The sequence below is a fragment of the Pleurodeles waltl genome, chromosome 1_2 (assembly GCF_031143425.1).
Source record: "Pleurodeles waltl isolate 20211129_DDA chromosome 1_2, aPleWal1.hap1.20221129, whole genome shotgun sequence".
Lineage (NCBI taxonomy): Eukaryota > Metazoa > Chordata > Amphibia > Caudata > Salamandridae > Pleurodeles > Pleurodeles waltl.
The window spans coordinates 926,239,644-926,258,221 of record NC_090437.1 but is presented as its reverse complement, the minus strand read 5'-3'; the positions used below and the strand labels follow the sequence as shown (position 1 = coordinate 926,258,221).

General features: G+C 42.0%; 1 protein-coding gene across 7 annotated transcripts in view; it reads left to right on the top strand.

Annotated features, from left to right (window-relative positions):
* Positions 1 to 18,578, top strand: part of PCM1 (pericentriolar material 1) — a 713,620-nt gene that overhangs the window by 23,371 nt on the left and 671,671 nt on the right. For all 7 annotated transcript variants that reach the window (XM_069200330.1, XM_069200304.1, XM_069200313.1 and 4 more), the window contains exons 2-3: positions 16,430 to 16,541; positions 17,091 to 17,336. In XM_069200330.1, coding sequence (XP_069056431.1) covers positions 16,449 to 16,541; positions 17,091 to 17,336 — 339 coding nt within the window. In that variant the 5' untranslated portion in view covers positions 16,430 to 16,448. The remainder of the gene's footprint in view (positions 1 to 16,429; positions 16,542 to 17,090; positions 17,337 to 18,578) is intronic.

Genomic DNA, 18,578 nt, shown 5'->3' with positions numbered 1-18,578 from the left:
TTTTGATTTTGAAGACAGCTGCTCTTTGTCTAGAACATCAAACATGCATGATACTGCCATGGTGCTTTTTCAAGACTATACCAGTGAAGTCGCTGCTGGAAAACCAGCTGTGTCAGCTGTAGGCATAAACAATGAACAAACAAAGCTGCAAACATATAACCCAACTGTCTTGCCAACGTGTGCAAAATCACTACAAGCCATCAGCACATCCTAGTCCACCAGAAAGTTTTAAAGTGTATGAGGACATGGATCTTCTTCTGTCTGATGCTGTGGTACGCAAAGCTGGTTTAACCGACTTTATCATATTGCTTATTCAGTGTGGCTGATGGATGAAGGAAAGCCAGTTCTTTCGTCGACTGGAATTCATGCTCTAGTCTCCCAGAATACTGTGTCCCTGAAGAAGTTGGGTATTTCACCAGTAATACCATCTCCAGTCACAAACTATGCAACAGTATACACAGCTCTAAACAATTTCCAAAATGTGTGCACTCAGGTTGAAGACCAGCCTATCCTGCCAATTTTCTGCAATGAAGAGGTGTTCCGTATTTTAGCCGACATATGTATGAGCAATCCAGTAGAATTTGATGATCTTTATCCAGTGATGGGCGTTTTCTCATGTCAAAAGTTGCTTTGCGGTGTGCAGGAAGTTATTTCAGTGGATATAGCATAGATGATGCAGATATTGAGGCTGATATCTTTGGAGCAAAACTGTCCAGTCAGTATTGAGTGGAACTTATGTTAGTTCATTGCAAGGCACGCTCATCATACATGAGTCTATAGAAACATTGTGTTGCAGTGCTTACTGGAACAAGAATGACAAATTAGGTTTTACATATCTTATTTCAGAAGTGAACAAGGCACAGGGTGCACTTCATTCAAAATACATAGCGCAAAGCCAGGAAATGTTCTATACACTCAGTTCAAAATCCGAAAACCTAATTACCAAGTTCCTAGAATTTGCTAAGAATGTGAAGAGAAAGAAGAACTTTGCAAGTACATGGGAAATGTTTTACACATGATAGCGCTAGTGGAAAAACTTGGTACATGCTGATCAGGAAGGTGTTTGGGAGCTGCATGTGAAGACTGGAGTCACTGATTACTGTATTTCGCAAATTCAATTGCATAAACTACCTGAGATATAGGTCCTGGTATTTGGAAAGAGTAAAGAAGTTAGAGGTGCATGAACAATATTTCTACAGAAAATTCATCCAAAAACATTTTGTGGTGAAAGCCAGAGAGGGAAGTTTCAATGCTGGAGCTCTAGATGTGAAACTGGAACAGGTGATGAAGAGATCACAGAAAAGGGAATTGTTGGTCAGACACGTAAAAGTGAATATGTTGCTCATTGGCAGCTAGTTTACCGTGAAATGCTTTCTATTTGCAATGTTTTCAGAGAGATGAAAAAAATTAAAATGAATGGACCATCGTTAAATGGTACCTCACCACGAACTTGTGGAAAAGAGTGGAACGTTTAATAAACATGTTGACATCCTGCTTTGTTTCATGCAGCAGCAAGTAAACCCCTTTGAAATGACTTTGCCTGTGTGGTTACCCAACTTCGTGACCAAACAGTATGTGGATAATGATATAACAATACATCTGCTAGACGTCCTGGAACATGGATGGAAACTATATGCAGAACTGAAGCAGGAGAGATTTGTATTGAAAGAGAAGAAGCTGTTTGACATACTCACTAAAGCTAAAGTACCACACATTAATTGCTACAGCAAGAGTTTCATCCAGCCAGCCACGACAAAACAGTTACAAAAAAAAAACAAAGTTTGCAAGCACATAGAGAGCTGGATGTAGCAAAAGAAAGGAGTAAATTTATCAAGGACATTCTGTTGCATGAGCTTCTTCCACCAAACACGTTATTTGATGGAGATGCTGCAACCAAACCAGTGAAGCACAAACTCGTACAAGAGCTAAAAAAAAAAAAAATTAAAAAAAAAATCTTTCACCTGAAGAATTTCAATTTTGAAAAGTTATCCTCATTGAAAACTGCTGTTGTTGTGGACTATGTCAGAATTGAGAATGGTCAAGATTTCATCCATGCAAAACTTAAGAGAGGTCGTTCAGACTGTTCTACAAATATCAAATTCGGTGTGCACCTTGCAAGAACTTCACACTCTTTGACTGTTATCTTGAACTATCTGTCAAAGAATTTGTGAGAATTAGATGAATGTCTACAAGGGGAACAATGGACTTGCCCGCATCAAAAATCTGACACCTATACCTGTGCAATTTGATAAATTCTGGTCATGAACATCAAAAAATATGAATTTGGTGATGTTAACTCGCGAAAACATTGCTGATGCTTCAGTGAGCACTGAATTTCCAATTATTGCAAGCGGAATGATTTTTCAATGAGGAGTTGGTATCAGCTGAGGGATATTAAAAAGGTACAGGCCATATTGTTCAAGAACTTAACAGCACATTGGAGCAAGCCACATGTGAGCTGCTTGAAATGGTTCCAGACAAGTCATTGTACTGTCAGATGACACAGATGCTATTATTGTGCTACTTGGATTTGTTGCAGTGTTCATCAGTCAAGGATTATCAAAGTTATGGCTTACGTTATGGAACGGGTGAGAAAATACACTAAATCCTGCTTCATATTCTGTACTAGAAACCTGACCAAGAGATGCCAAGTGTTGTTATGAAGGCACGTATTCGTACGGACTATGACACTATTAGCAAAATTGGAACAAAGCATGGAGCTTTAACTACTGAACCTTTAAAGCTTGTAAAAGGATTTGCTGGGACTGAAGAAGAATGTGACTTTAAAGACGTAGCAAAAATACAGTGTGCGTGTGTGGAAAACGAGTTTTGACTGTCACATATTTGGCGATCTTTGGTACAGTGAATTCAAGAGGTCAGTCCTCCTAATTGACCTTCCACAGAAGTCATATTCCGTGCATGGACACATTAAAAGAGCCTTCTATTTGATCAGAAGATGTGTAAATGTTTTGTATCATGCATATGTAGAGAAAGATCCATGTGATTTTGGTTGGCAAGATATTGATGAGGTGCTAAAATCTATGAAATTTCTAAAGCCTCTAACCACAGCACTTACACGTACATGTACTTTGAAACCTGTGCTACAAAAAGAGGTCGATGTAGATACGCTCTTCTCAAATGTTCAACATTCTGCAAATGGACCACAAGCGATTGCCGAAACATATGAAGCGAACTATGGAAATGTGCCTAAATCAGGAGTCATTAACATTGTCTCCATAATCAGAACATAAACATTGTTTGGTGTACACATAAAATGTTTAAAAACATTATTATTTGTTTCATTTCAATATGTCTCTTCTTCCTCTATTATAGCCGGCATTTGGGAAAATGGTGGAAGAGTTACTCTAAAGAGTTTTCTGTCTCTATAAGACTACTTGACCCTCCAAACCTATATTTTGGCCACAAAATGAAGTATATAGATCTCATGGTTCCGGAAATATTACATCATCACTGCACGTCACCCGCCATTTAAAAAAAATGTTGTCCAGAAAAATTTGGCCTGGATCAGCAATGTCTACCCAAGCTAAATTACTTCTCTAATGATTGAAAAACACAAATCAAAAATGAAAATCGCTGGACAACAGTTTTGTACGGATGTATATCAGGTGGCTGGGATTTATAAAGTGTACAGCTTTTTCCTGAGGGGTTCAGGCACCCTCCCCTCAATTAATAGAAGGTGGTGGTGTACAGATATGTTTCTCTAATATTTTACCTTTATCGGGAAAAAATAGCAAGTGAATTTTCACTTGCTCTCTCTTTGTTTATCCATGCAGTGGAAATTACAGACATTTGTTAGGAGCATTATTGTAAACCTGCTGGCTGTTGCAGGTTTCAATACCTACTTCTAATACCTCCTGCAAATTCTTAAGTTGTAAATCTCCAAATGAGCTCCCAAGTCAGAGTGTACACTTTAATTTACCCATAAAAATTTGACTCCCAGTTTCTTTTTTTACTTAATCCTCCTCGCTCTCCATCAAACATGTTTTATTTAATGGAGTCTTAGTCAGAATGGTGTTCAGTTATCCTTATAAACTGGAAACTAATTTAGCAAAAATTTGTCTGCGTTTTTCCTAAATTGCATATCTTTGTTGGGTACATTATATTTTGATACCAAGCAAACTGTATTATGTAGCAAAACTATGTGCAGCATTTGTCCATATGTTGCAAACGTGTTTGATTTATTTTAAAAACAACCGCTAACATTGCTTCCGTTCTTCGGCATGCTTTTTAATATATGTAATTAAGGAGCATTCTGGTAGCATTATAAATAGCCGCAAATTATGTTTTGCAAACTTGTATACCTATTTATACCGTTACCTTTTTCAGAAATACCAACGGAGCATACAGCTTAACATCTTTCCTTAGATGCTGACCTTGACAGTAAAGGTTGTGAAATGAATCATATATGTAATTTTCAAATTTTTACACCTGTGAGTGCTTGGCTTGCCTTTACAGACAATTATCTTTCCCACAGCCATACTGTGTACCTATAGACTGGTAGCAACATGGTTTGAGCTGCATTAAGTTGCGCCTGCTGTCCAGTGTTCCAAGTAAACATGAAGACTTGTTATCCTTTGTCCCAAACAACGTGTCGGGTATTGGGCTGTAGGAAGCACTCACTTTTGTTTGAGTTCTGCACTGCTTTCTACTTTCCTTGGCGTTAACCTGTGCTGTCTAGCTTTTATACAGGAATCTCTGTTTAACACTTTGTACAGTCTTTCTAAGCTCCATGAAAGCACATAGAGTTGGAAAGAATACCATTCGTTCCTCCAGCCTCTTGTTCCGTATCTGGTAGAGGGAGAAGGTCTGGGGCCTGATGGGGGGGGAAAAAAGCACAAACCTCAATCCTGTCCACAGTGCTGCCTTCATCTGAGTTTAACAGTGGGTCTGAGAAGACTGGAGGAACTGAACATGACATGGAAAGGCAATGGGGCGGGGCAAATCAGCAAGCTATGAACAAAGTAAGAGGAAAAATGTGATAGAGGCTGAAGACTATAGAGCAGGGACAGCTGCATCAATTTTACTCTGACTACAGTTATTTGAGTTGTGTGTCTGCAGTGGTATGGGTATGTGCGCAAGCATGAGGAGCACCAGTGACATTGATTTTTGTTGCCGGGTGTAGTGGTCTTGAACAGTGATGATGAATTGTTTCAATGTGGGTTGTGTGGCCAGAGATCATGAAATGTGCAGTGGTGTGAGAAGTCCTAAGCTCTGTCAGCATATAACCAGACCGTGATTTGTATTTCAGTGCATGCTTGGACAGCAGTCAATTACATATACAATTGGAATGTTTTCATAATTTGTGTCAGTGCATGTGGTGGCCTTTACAGTGACCAGGAGTACTGCGAGTTGAGTGTCAATGTATTGGTGTGACTGGAGAGTCATCATTAGGTATGTGTCATATGGAGGTTAAATGGAGATTGTCATGACATAAATCACTTTACATTCCCAGACTCCTAGCAAGGACACAGATTAATGGAATGCCTTGACAGTGAGTTATTTTCATTATGAGAAAGGACAGTTATTACAACACATCGTTGTGAGCCTGGGCAGTAATTGCGAGTTGTGCAGCAGTGTGAGCAGCTTTAGTGTGATCATAGTGACTGAGCATGATCCTAGATAGAGGTCATGAATTTATTGGCTTGTGGCTTGAAAGTGAATGTAACTTCTAAGCGCGAGACTGGGCAGTGGTTATGAATTGTGTACCAATGTTAGGCTTGGTAATGATTGTGAATTGGCAGTATGAAGCTGGACAACTATTACAACCTGTACGTCAATAGGAGGTGGTCTAAACAGTGAGATTGGTTTGTCTCTTAGTGTGAAGATGGCATAGAACTTGGATGACATGAGTTTATGTGAATAGGGGACCTACCTGATGTACCAGTTGAGGTGGTCCGGATCACCACCACCACCACCACCACCACCACCATCATCATCTCTGTCCGTAACCGTTTGATATGGGGACTTGATCATACGTGTTGCTGTGAGTCTGAGCAGTGTTAATGATCTCTGTATGAGTTTAGACTGTGAGCATTGGTTGTACATCATTGTGAAGTTGGGCAGTGATTGAATTGTTAGTCCAAGCAGATTACCTGAACATTGGCATTGTTGTCTTTAGATGTTGGATGATAAATGGTGTGACTGATAATCTGTTCTTTGCCTTTGAGATTTGGGAAGTTGTTTCTGGTTTTCTCTGATTTATGTGAACATTTGTGATTTTGCAGACATTCTCTTTCAAAGAGATCAAAAGATGCTTTCACTTGTATTTTCCCCATAGTTGGAGGAATTAAATCTGCTCATTAATTAATTCTCTCTTGTCAACCAGTGGGGCATGGGTCCCTGTCTTAAGCTTTGATTATAAATAATCTCTTTAACACATGGCATTGCTGGAGCTAAAAGCTTAATTTATGATTTCAAGATGAATTAGTCTAAATGAACAGTGTTGTATTGAACAGATAATGCTTTTCGTACTTTAATCTGCTCTAGGGTACAGGTGCCCAACTGTGTGTACTATAGTAGAACTGGCTCCAGCACAGTACTGAACCTTTATTATAATATTTATAAGAGGCTGAAGATAACTCGAAGCATACCAATTTCCTAAATTCTACCAATGAGTGAGCCCTAGCTCTGAGCGAAGTGCTCGAATCATAGTATTAGATAATAATTTCAAAATTAATTTCCACTTCTGATTCTCCAAGGCATACCAGGTTAGGAACTAAGGCAAATGATTCATCCTCATATAAGACCAGGGTGTAGGGTAACTTTATTCTTAAAGCTGTTACTAATGGTTGCATGAAACGCTCACAAAATCAGAGTTGAATTTGTGTAACCCTACAGGTGGTTGTCTGAGCCCACACCACAACTTGGTCAAAATGTTCAGACCATCTTTTTTTTTTTTTTTTTTTTTTTTTTTTTTTTTTTTAAATCTGTTTATTAAGCTTAATACAAAACAGAGTACAAGAGTAGCAGTACATTACATAAGGCTTGGTGAGAGAATGCCCAGCTTCTCTCTCCGTGTGCTTTTCTTAACGCTTGTACATTACACTGTACAACATAGCTGTATTTTAGTGTACTGGCTTTCAATTAACATTATATAACTAGTAACACTTGACATAAAGGTTATTATTCTTAAATATGTATGTTAGCGTCAAATATAATATTGAGAGCGTATGTCTATATAGGCGCCAAGGGCTTCATTTCTATGTGTGCGCTTTGGTGTGGAGAGATGACAGTAACAAGGGGCGGCTGACGGGTAAATAAGTTATGGGTTAGGCATGGCATTACGGTAGAATGGAACTGTTTTCAACAAACTTGATTGTTATGGGTAATTGTAATAATAGCGTATCCCAGGAGTGTTAAAGGGATTTTCTCATGGTGGATATTTGTCGTCTCTGGATTCAATTCTAACTACAAAAAGGTCCCAACTTTCAGTCCCGCCTTGTGTCTGACCTCTATTTTGTAATTGCCTTAGTGTTTGAGATTCCGCCAATGCATATTCGTGCAGGTCTCGTAGCCAGAGGGAATGAGAAGGGGCATTTGGGGCCTTCCAGTGTGTGGCTATCAGGCGTTTATATGTCACAAATGCCAAATCTACAAACTTGTGAATATGTTTATCTCCTTTTGTGCGGTGGCGTATGTTAAGCAGGCAAGATACTGAAGTAGGAGTTAGCAGCTGGTCTACCATGTCTGCAGTTGTAGCAACGACGCGGTTCCAGCTAGTGTTGATTGCATGGCATTCCCAGACCATATGGTAGAAAGTTGCTGCGGGGGTAGCGCATCTCGGACATATGGAGTTAGCGCCTGGGTATATTTTATGAATACGAGCTGGGGAGAGATATGCTTGATGCACATAATTGAATTGCGTGTATCTTAATCTGGAGTTGCGAGATACAAACTTAATCGAACTAAGAGCTGTGTCCCAGGATTTTTGTGCAATTGGTGCAGGAAGGACGATGTCCCAGCGGTGCTTGACCTGGGTAAGGGCCTTGCAGCTTCCTGCTAGAAGTATTTTATATAGTTTGGTAACAGCGCGTTTTGCCTCGCTCATAGAGAGTATTGCAGTAAGTAGGGGAGATTCTTTTGGTTCGTTGTGACCGCAGCCCCATATGTGACGTAGGAGATTAGTTATGGCATTGTATGTCAGAAAGGCTCCCGGTTTCATTACCTCCGTAGCCACCAAGTCCATAAATTTGATTGCACTGGAGTCATAATAAAAATCTCCTATGTTCAGGGTATTAAACGCTCGTACGTCATGGTGAGAGGTTAGGGCCTGGATGCCTGGTAGCTGTGGCATTGGGAGCAGGGGAGAGTAGGGGAGGGGCTGCCCTTTGCCCTGCACGTATCTCTTCCAACAGTGTCTGGCCGAGTCCAGTAAGGCAGTATTATGCTGTAGATGAGGGGGACCCGTTAGTAAACATGTTAATGTCGTTGTTGGGGTTGTGTAAGCCCTTATAGCTGTGGACTCTGCATTGGATGGTTCATTAAGCCATTTAGTGACCCACTGAAGTTGGGCTGCTGCATAATACAGCTCAAGGTTTGGCATGCCCAGGCCCCCCTCTTCTTGTGGATAGTGTGTGGTAGTTAGAGCTACTCTGCGTCTGTCTCTGCCCCAGAGCAAGTCAGTTAATAGGGAATGCGCTTTGTGGAAAAACGAGCGCGGCAAGATCACCGGAAGTACGGAGAAATAGTATAAAAATCTCGGTAATATTAGCATCTTGACTATTGCTGTCCGGCCCATTGGCGATAGAGGTAAGGAACTCCAAAATATCAGGGAGCCTCGGGTGGAGCGCAGCAGCCTATCTATGTTACCTTCCCTTAGGTCTGACATAGAGTGATATACTTGAACACCCAGATATTTGAAGGTCTGGTGTGTCCATGGTAGTTGATGCATGGGGAGAGACGCTCGCTGTTCAGAGGGCAGACAGGTAAGAGGGAAGATACAGGATTTAGACCAATTCACATGTAAGCCAGAGACAAGAGCAAACATATTCAGTATACGCATTATCCCGGGAGGGGAGACAGAATGATTGCGCAAGTATATCAGGGCATCATCTGCGTACAATGATATTATGTTATATGCGTCAAACTCCCGTATGCCCCATTTATGTGCGCATCCCCTGAGCTTAATTGTGAGTGGTTCCATAGCTATTGCGAAAAGCAATGGAGAAAGCGGGCAGCCCTGCCTGGTTCCTCTATTTACAGGAAAGGCTTCCGACACTACCTGACCGGTTTTAACTCGGGCTGTTGGTTTAGAATATAGTGTAGCAATCCAGCTGATAAAGCCACTCCGGAAGCCAAACGCCTTGAGGGTGCGGAATAGATATTCCCAACCTAGTGTGTCGAACGCCTTCTCTATATCTAGTGACACGGTCACACTATTTGGGTCAGTGGTATTTTGCATGATACGGATTAGGCGCCTTATATTAAGAAAGGTGTTTCTACCTGGGATAAACCCCGACTGGTCAGGGTGTATTAAGTGCGGCAAATGGGGGAGCAATCTATTTGCTAGGATTTTCCCTAGGAGTTTGCAATCCGTGTTCAAAAGAGAGAGTGGTCTGTATGATCTAACATCCAGTGGATCTCGTCCTGGTTTTGGTAGGACCACTATTAATGCTTCCCTCATAGAGTCTGGTAATTGTTTTCTATTTCGTGCTTCATTAAACACCTCTAGTAAGGGTTGCAGTAGGTGAGTGCTTTGTGAGTTATAGTATTCTAGTGGTAGACCATCTGTGCCAGGGGTATTGCCGCGCGCCATCTGAGAGAGGGCTAAGCGAAGCTCCTCAATAGTAATGGGGCCGTCTAGAATGTCAGCGTTATTGGCGATATTTGAATTTTGGGGGATCTGAGCTAGAAATTCAGCCAGTTGTTGTTCTGCAGGGGGGATAGAGGATTGGTATAACGAGTGATAATACGTGTAAAAGGCCTTGTTGATATCGGCTTGAGTGTTAACCACTATTCCTGTTTGTAATTTGATAGCCCCTATCGGCGACGATTGCGGAGATTGACGCACCAGCCACGCCAGCAGTTTGCCCGATCTGTCCCCCCTCAGCGTGTTGTCTCGTTTTGAAGTGTCTATAGTCGTGCTTGCTAAGACTGTCATCCGTTTCTCTGTATTTTGCTTTCAGTGAGATTAGTGTTTCTGGTGGGGTATTATTTGTTGAGACTTCAATCACCGCCCTATGTATTTCGGATTCTAATTTTAATAACTCTGTGGTCAGCATTTTCTTAATGCCCACAGATGCTGCCAGGCTGTGCCCTCTAATTACTACTTTATGGGCATCCCACTCAGTGGCTCGGGTTGATGTTGTGTTTTTATTTAGAGAGAAATAGGACGACAGGCATGTGGCCAATTCAGTATTAAAAGGGGGGGTCAGTCAGGGCGTCTGGCTGCAGGCGCCATGTTGGAATACGGGCATGTATGTAGCCCCAGAGCAATGTGGAGTAGTGTGGGTTGTGGTCTGATAGAGTACGGGCTAGGTAGCCAGATGTAGCTACCTTTGGGATTATGTTAGGTGTAGCGAAGAACATATCTAACCTGGTGTGAAGTTTGTGCACTGGTGAATAGAAAGAATATTCACGTAGTGTGGGATGAAAAGTTCTCCAAATTTCGCTTAGCCTATTATTAGAAGCCCAATCTGCCAGGTCAAGCGATGCTCGTTTAGCTGGGGCGTGAGTTAATGGAGGGGTAGAACGGTCTTTCAAGATATCTAGAACGCAGTTAAAGTCCCCGCCCCATATGGCATCTGTTGCGGGGTCGCTGAGCATGCTACTGCCCAGTGTCCTGAGGAAGTCTTGTTGATTTGTATTAGGAGTGTATAATGTTATCAGGGCTAGGGGGACTCCGTCTAAAGTACCCTCCAGTACCACGTACCGCCCGTTTGGGTCACATTGCATGCAGGACATAGTATATGGAACCCCGGGGGCTATCCAGATTATCGCTCCTCTGGCATATGTTGAGAAGGTGGTCCCATATAATTGGCCTTTCCATTTTGTTTTGGTATATGCCAACGAGGACTCAACTAGGTGGGTTTCTTGCAGCATGGCTATGTGTATCTGGTGCCTCCTGAGGTATGTATAAATCCGTTGCCTTTTGCTTACGGATGCCATGCCCTTTACATTCCATGTGAGAATTTTATAGTGTGTGGTATAGCGCTGATTTTGGGTTGCCATGGGATTTGAGTGAGTCAGTGTGGGGGAGTACCGCCTGTGGTTGCGCAAACCTGATTTTCTTTGTCATTTGGTACGTATACTTATCATCTAGCCTCTTAGTTACTGGACTGTGTGACCTGCCTCTTAGGTATATATTATGTTGTGGCGCTCTGTAAATAGTACATGTCAATACATATAACAGTAAAACATTCCATTCAACTACAACTATAAAATCTACTATACTTAGCAGCAGTAGCAGCTGCGGTAAGAACAGGAAGGAAACAAAACTTGTCGTATTAGGGTAACGGTCCATATGGAGCGGGGGGTGATCCAAGACTACGGGTGGTTGAGTGTCTTAGACCCGGCCTATTTTGCGCATATTGGTGACCTTGTCGAGCGGCAGCAAGCCGACCACACGAGTTAGGGAAAGTAATTTTGTGATGACAAACTACTGAAGTATCCAGATAGGAGTGGCGGGTGAGACGATCTCCTATCTACAGGGGAAGAGATTTAACAAATGTCATCTGCTGTACGTGGAGTGAGGCTGGGGCCGCGGGCAGACTCCGCCGAGTCGGGGTTTAACTCTGGGTCGGGATCTGTTTCTGATTGGCCAGATAAGGATGTCGGTGATGCGTTGGCAAAACGCGATGTAGACTGTAGCAATAGCGATCGTTCAACTCGTGATTGTTCAGGAGTAGGTTTGTTATCATGTTTACTGCGAGGTCTGCGTTTATCCCTTGGAGGTAGGCTTTTATCATTGGGTGGTAATGGGTCAGCTAGTCCTTTTGCATGAAGCCATGTCCATGCGTCTTCAGGCGTAGAGAAAAATAAAGTGCGGGTATTGTCTTGTATGCGAAGTTTAGCGGGGAACAACAAGGAGTATTTGATATTGTGCTCTCTTAGACGCTCCTTGATCCGGTAGAATGAGTTTCGTTTTTTTTGTACCTCTACTGTAAAATCCGGGTAGGCGGTTATTTGCGTGTTCTCAAAGTGCATTGGGCCTGTTTTTCGGAATAGTTACAGTATAAGGTCTCTATCACGGTAGTTCAGTAATTTTGCTATGAGGGGACGTGGATATGCACCCGGTGGTGGAAGTCTGCCCGGGACCCTGTGGGCGCGCTCTATGGAAAAGAACTTTGGGACATTATTTTTCAATACCGATTCCGTCAGCCATTGTTCGATAAAGAGTTCTGTACTGGGGCCCTCGGCGCGTTCCGGAAATCCCACGAACCGGATGTTATTTCGACGCGATCTGCCTTCGGCTTCTTCGGCTCTGCGTTTAAGTGTCTCAACTTCTGCTTTTATAGCACCCAGCTGTGACTTAACCTCAAGCATAGATGGTGTGAGGTGCGACGTGTCTTTTTCCAGCTCAGCGACCTTTTCTGCTAGCGCCTGTTGGTCCGTGCGGAGCAAGTTAACATCTTCTGTGATTGAGCCAATCTTCGCCTCCAAGGTTATTTTAGTATCAAGTATGGCTTGTACCACTTTTTCGAGTTGTGTTGAGTGCGTTTGCAATGTCCCTTCCATTTTCTGAAGGGCTTGATATGTGTCTGAGGCCCCGGATGATAGAGGCGGCGTAGCAGAGTCCATGGTTCCAGGGGGCGCTCGTGGAGTCTTTGGTTTTCCCATTAGGTGGTTTTTATGCGATGCTGTTGTTGGTCTTTGGGTTTAACGTTGCGTTGCTTGATTTTATCGCATTGGCTAAGTGCTTTGATGCTGGTAGCGTGGTTAAAATGGTGCAGAAAGGTTTAGCTGCGCTTCAGCGCTTGAGGGTGTCAGGCGGTCCGCTCTTTTCCTACCTCACACTTACTGGTAGGTGCCTCTTGGATCAGTCGCTTCTGCAGTTTGTTACTAGTTGTGTTCCTGTTGATTTCTTACATTGATGTAGTATTATCTTTTCTCTGGCCCTCCAGCTTGGCTTAACATTTCTTTATTGGCCCCTGCTGTGATGGGCTGGTTTGTTCACTTGTGGCTACAATTACTGGTGGTTAAAGCCTGGGCTAGCCTTTCAATTGCCCATATTTCTATGTGACTGGTAGCCTCCTGGCTATTGCCCTGGTTAACTGAGAGCCCACAAGTCTTTTAGAGGAGTACAGGAGAGTTATGAAGTGCCTGTGCACCTTGCCCGCGCAGCCGCCGTATCAACTGCCGGCCGCAGTTCCGATGGAGCGAGGCCCCCGAGGCGAAGCAGTAGCGCGGACAAGCCGCCACTTACCGCCTACGGGGATCCCCGACACTCCGCACGGTCGCGGCTCCAGCCGCACTTCCTTTTTGGTGCAGTCAGTGCTCGGTCTCCTCCCAGTACGGTCGTGCGGCGGCAATGGACGCCCCGAGCGCTCCACAGATCGAAAGTGAGCCGAGCGCCCCAGGCAGCTCCTTCGCCGCTCTGCTCGCCACCGCTCCCGCCACGTTGGTTTCGCGGCTGGCGGGGATGGTTCTCGGCCCCGCAGCGGGTCAAGGGTCTTTGTAGAGGATTATTATTTTAGGCCGGGTCGGAGCTGCGATTTATGCGTCCGACCCGGTCGCCATCTTGGACACGCCCCCCTGTTCAGACCATCTTAAAGATTTGTGGAAATTTAATCCATAAACATTTATAACTTTCAACTACCTCTACATGGGTATTCTCTAGATAGAAGGGGAAATCTTTACTTATTTTACAAAAAATCTAGTATTTGTTATATGTAAGTTTACTCTCAATTGATTTTCGAAACAACAATATTAAAGAGTGGACCATTTCCTCTGGAGGCCAATTGATGCACAATTCATAGTGACCAGGCATATAATAAAGGACATGGTTACCTTCCATTTTTGTGGAAAAATACTAAAGACTTTTGACCTTTCGACTGACCTCTGAGAAGTGCTTCGGCAAATCAGCAGTCAGCCACTGAAAGACCTCCTCAAAGCTCCCCTCTTATTTTGGAGTCTGGTTTTTATCTTATATCCATCCATTCTGAGAATGTAAAATATGTATTGATTAAACTTTGTCATGTATGTCTCTTACACAAATTGCTCCCATTTTTGGTTAGCGAATGGTCATGTTTTTGTTAATAGGTTTAGCAATCTCTTCCTTTCAGCTTTTGGCAAGAATATTAATTTGAGGGTGATTTTTATATAGGTGACAGTCAAGTGGCCCACCAGTTTACGTTGAACTTAATTAGCACCAGCAAATTGTCCATGTTGGTGGCTCTGCTTAGATTCATGGAAAAACATTTTTTTTTTCTTTCTCCTTTTTTTTATTTTTTATGTGCTTATTAAAGTTTTGCATAGAGAACAATGTCCTTTTTGATGATAACATGCACATCGTTAGCACACTTCGCAATCTTCCACAGGACATAGTCATTACAGCCAACTTTCACTCTTGTTACAGATTTCTCACCCATGGAGTTTTGTCCACCTGCTCCTCTTTTGATCTTCCTCCTACTCTGCTTAGTGTACCAGCTGATTTGGAAGGGTCTGTTGATCCCGAATCTATCCCACCACCCGCCACACACTTTGGAGTGTTTCTGTGGGCATCATCTTGCTTCTTATACCGATAATTCTGCTTTTTAGTTGTAGTCCATTCCTTGCAGGCAGCCTGTGTGGGAGTGGGCCTCTGGGGGTCTTGTGTGACTAAGGGGTGACATACATCTACCCATGCTGTGTCTTTGATATAGCACACAGGAGTGTCCCATGTCATGTTTACAAACATGGTTTGTACCATGTCATGCAGTCTACAATGGCAGTCTGTGTGTAGGTCCCTTAGGGAGGTATAAGACATACTGAAGCCAGCCCTAAGGCATGCTTTAGGGACCAGGGGTACCATTTACTAGGGAATTACAGTGGTGCTAAAGTCCATGCAATTTGGGTTTTAGTTAGACAACACCTTCTTTTAGGGAAAGAGCACTGGCACTGAAGTCCGATTAGCAGGCCTCAGTGCACTGTCAGAGTTGAAAAACCAGCATCTAATAGTTCTAAAGAGAGCACAAAGTGGTGGAACATCTGCAGAGACATCCAGTTTACTTCAGAGGTTAATTACCAAGGTTTTATACAGGTGTGATATGCCTCCTCCTCAAGGGTTTCCATGGTGATCGTAGCCCCTAGTAAAAAGAAATTCTCAAAGAGGACTCATTTGTCCCTTATGGGTGTCCAAGGCATGTCTTAATTTTAAATAAAGAAGGAACTGGGACTTATGTAGCTGGTATTCAGTTGTTAACTTTGCGAAGGAGAGCATGTGGTTGTGTTCCCAGACATCCCCCAATTTAGATGTCCCAATTTTATTCCACTCTCCAAACTTCCGTAGATGGGATAGCTCCCTAAGCCTTGAGCCATACGACAGTAAGGTCTCCTTCATCAGTTTACAACATCACCCAATCCACTTTACGGCTATGTGCCAACATTTTACTGGAATTATTTGGTGAGTGGCAGCTTGGATCCGATCTCTGCACAGCCATGACCAGAGTGAGTGCCATCCTGTACGATTCATTCTGAGTTGCATTGCTGAATCATTTCTGTGTTCAGAAATCCACTTGTTGATTGTAGGTGTTTGTGCTGGCCAGTAGTATAGCCAAGGTGTTTTTATTGATTTTATTGTGAAAAGATGTATTAGTTCTTCATTACTAAATCAGTTAGGTGCCAATATAAATTAAGTGTTTTTTTTGTTGGTTTTTTTCATTAGTTGTTTTGGTGGGACATTTTTACTTCTTTCTGCTGCAGACACACGTACCCCATTTTCAGATGGCTGCGTTTTTCCTTTTTTTCACTTTAGAACATTAATGGTTATTGCATATGATGCAAAAAAAAAAATCCAAATCGCATGCTTGCCTAACCTGTTGTCTTTGCCAATGCTTGTTTTGGAAGCTGTATATTATGCCGTGTAATTGCTTCAGATCCTAGACATATTGTAAGATCTTTTACATAAAGTGGGAATTTCTCATGTATGCTTCTTTTTGTTTTGTGTTTACATTGACATCCTACTGTATATCGGGCCATGCATTGATGATGCACCACAGTCGAATTTCGAAATGTCTCTAATTGTTTTGATAATGCAAGCAATTGAATTTCCATCGCTAAACTGCTGCTTATTTTCATCAGATATCTATTTTTAGTTTTATAGAGGTAGAAACTAAGTATGAAAGCTCATTTGAAGTAAAGATGTATTTGTTTTAATTACATTTCTCTGGTGACAAACGTAGCCTTTTTTCCACTCTTCGAGCGCATCCCTACTTGTGATGACTGTGTCATTGAAGTGCACAATATTCATCCGTGCGTTAATGCTTTACAGGCATTTGTAGCTGCTGACCATGGCAACAGGAGGTGGACCATTCGAAGAGGATATATGCAGTTCAGGGTTGCCTAACTGGACTGAGAGTCTTGAGGACCGGCTGAACAACATGGTATTACTATTTAGCTATCATATCCCTTGCAAATTCCATGTCTCATACAAGTCTCAAGTAGATGGTCTTATTAGCATATCGATTTAACCTGTTGTCCCATTTCACTGCAAACCTCAATTCACTCATTTTACTTCATTCCCTATCCCACCCCTGTCCCTCACCTAAGTCTCCTTCTTTGAGATTTAAATAAAACAAATCACAGTCAGTCACTTGCATATCAGTACTAGTGACAATAGTAAATGCAATTAGGTTTTGTTTATTGAAGCTCTTTTTTTGGTTAGGTGCACAATCCGCCTGAGCGGTTCCAGCCAGTTATTGATTCTGATATGCAAGTGTGCAGCTCTTTGGCCTCTGTTTGAGAGCTTTCAACTTAACAGCAAATTGCCAACTCTTCTCAGCAACAAGTTATCCAAAACTGACATAGTACACTGGACACCTCCTATTAACATTTAAAATTGTCCTCTCTAAAGGCTACACTCCCAGCATGTCACTGATCAAGGCTATTTTGTACTTATTACACAATGTACTTTATTTATTTATTTATTGTAGGACTGGGGGAGTCAGCAAAAGAAAGCAAATCGATCCGCAGAGAAAAATAAGAAAAGGTTTACAGCAAGCAGCGAGACCAAATTGACTAATGACACTTCTCCTGAATCCTCACCTGGAGCTGGGCGAAGGAGGACTAAAGCTCCCCATACGTTTCCACATACAAGATATATTACTCAGATGTCCGTTCCAGAGCAGGCAGACTTGGAGAAACTCAGGCAACGAATCAATTTCAGTGACCTTGATCAGGTTTGTTTTTAACAGGAGCCCAAGAAACTCTTTTACATTATGTACTTAGTTGTACCATATACTTGTATTTATTATTTGAACAATTCCTATTTAATGGTGTCTCAACATAATGAACTGTATAAGTGGCAAAATAACCTCAGTGAATAATATTGTCCTTTGTACTGTCTTTGTGACCATTCCGTCTGAAACCGCATTCTAAAGTTTTCAGAACTAATTTTTATCTTAGATAGAAATTCAGACTTGGGTTGCTGTTGGGTAATTAATGATTGCTTAAAGCTAAACCTCCTAGTCAGGTCATTCTCCTAATAGTCTTTTAGCACCATTGAGTCTAGGCAAGTATTTTATTGTCTGCGTCTGAATTTGAATAGTAGAGTTTTGATATCTTTCAGGCAGTTCTTCACTGTGTTAGCTGCTAAATAATGTCAATGCAACATGCATTGTTTTGTACGTTAGGCTTTTCTCTTGTCAGAAGTTGAGTTCTCTTTGTAAACATTCTTCAGCAAAGGACTATAATTTTATTCATTACGTTAGCATATGCTTTTATCATTGTTGGATGGCTGACATGACCTTGTTAATTAGACTTTGTTTTTTTGCTGAGAAAAAGCACCAGTTCATTATTAACACTTCTGATTTTCATCATTTTTAAATTCATTTAGTTCAGTGTTACTGTGAAAACCAACACTTAGGTTTATTTTGAACCATTTTGACTGGAAAAAAAAGTGCAACCTTGAGCACATTTTAAATTGTGATACTAAAAAAACCGAAGTGATTAAACCTGTACACTAAAGCCTTAAGCCTTTAACCTTCATTTAGAAGATTTTAATTAAGTTTTATGCCCTGACCCATATCCCCTTATGCCCTATACCACATACTATATATTGCTTACATTTATCCCCATCTCTTGACCACATCCCCTTAATCTCAATACCCTGTGCACTATACCCTTAACCCTACCTCCTAACATAATTCCCTTAATAAGATAGAGATTTCTAGCTGCAGATTCCTTACTTTTGAAATCTCCCCATATGTCAGACTGGATCTGTAAGATTTTTCTTGAGCAGTACTCCTGTGTTTTAAAAGGCTACGTTGATCCGCTATGCGTCCATTGTCTGTGCTGAAAGTGACGTCTGGCACCTATATGGGTCTACCCCAGGTGTGCTGGCATCAGTCCCTTTCTTTCTGTTCCAGCCAGCGCTGATCCGCAAAAAGAGCTACCCCTCAGTCAATTTTTGACTGGACTTT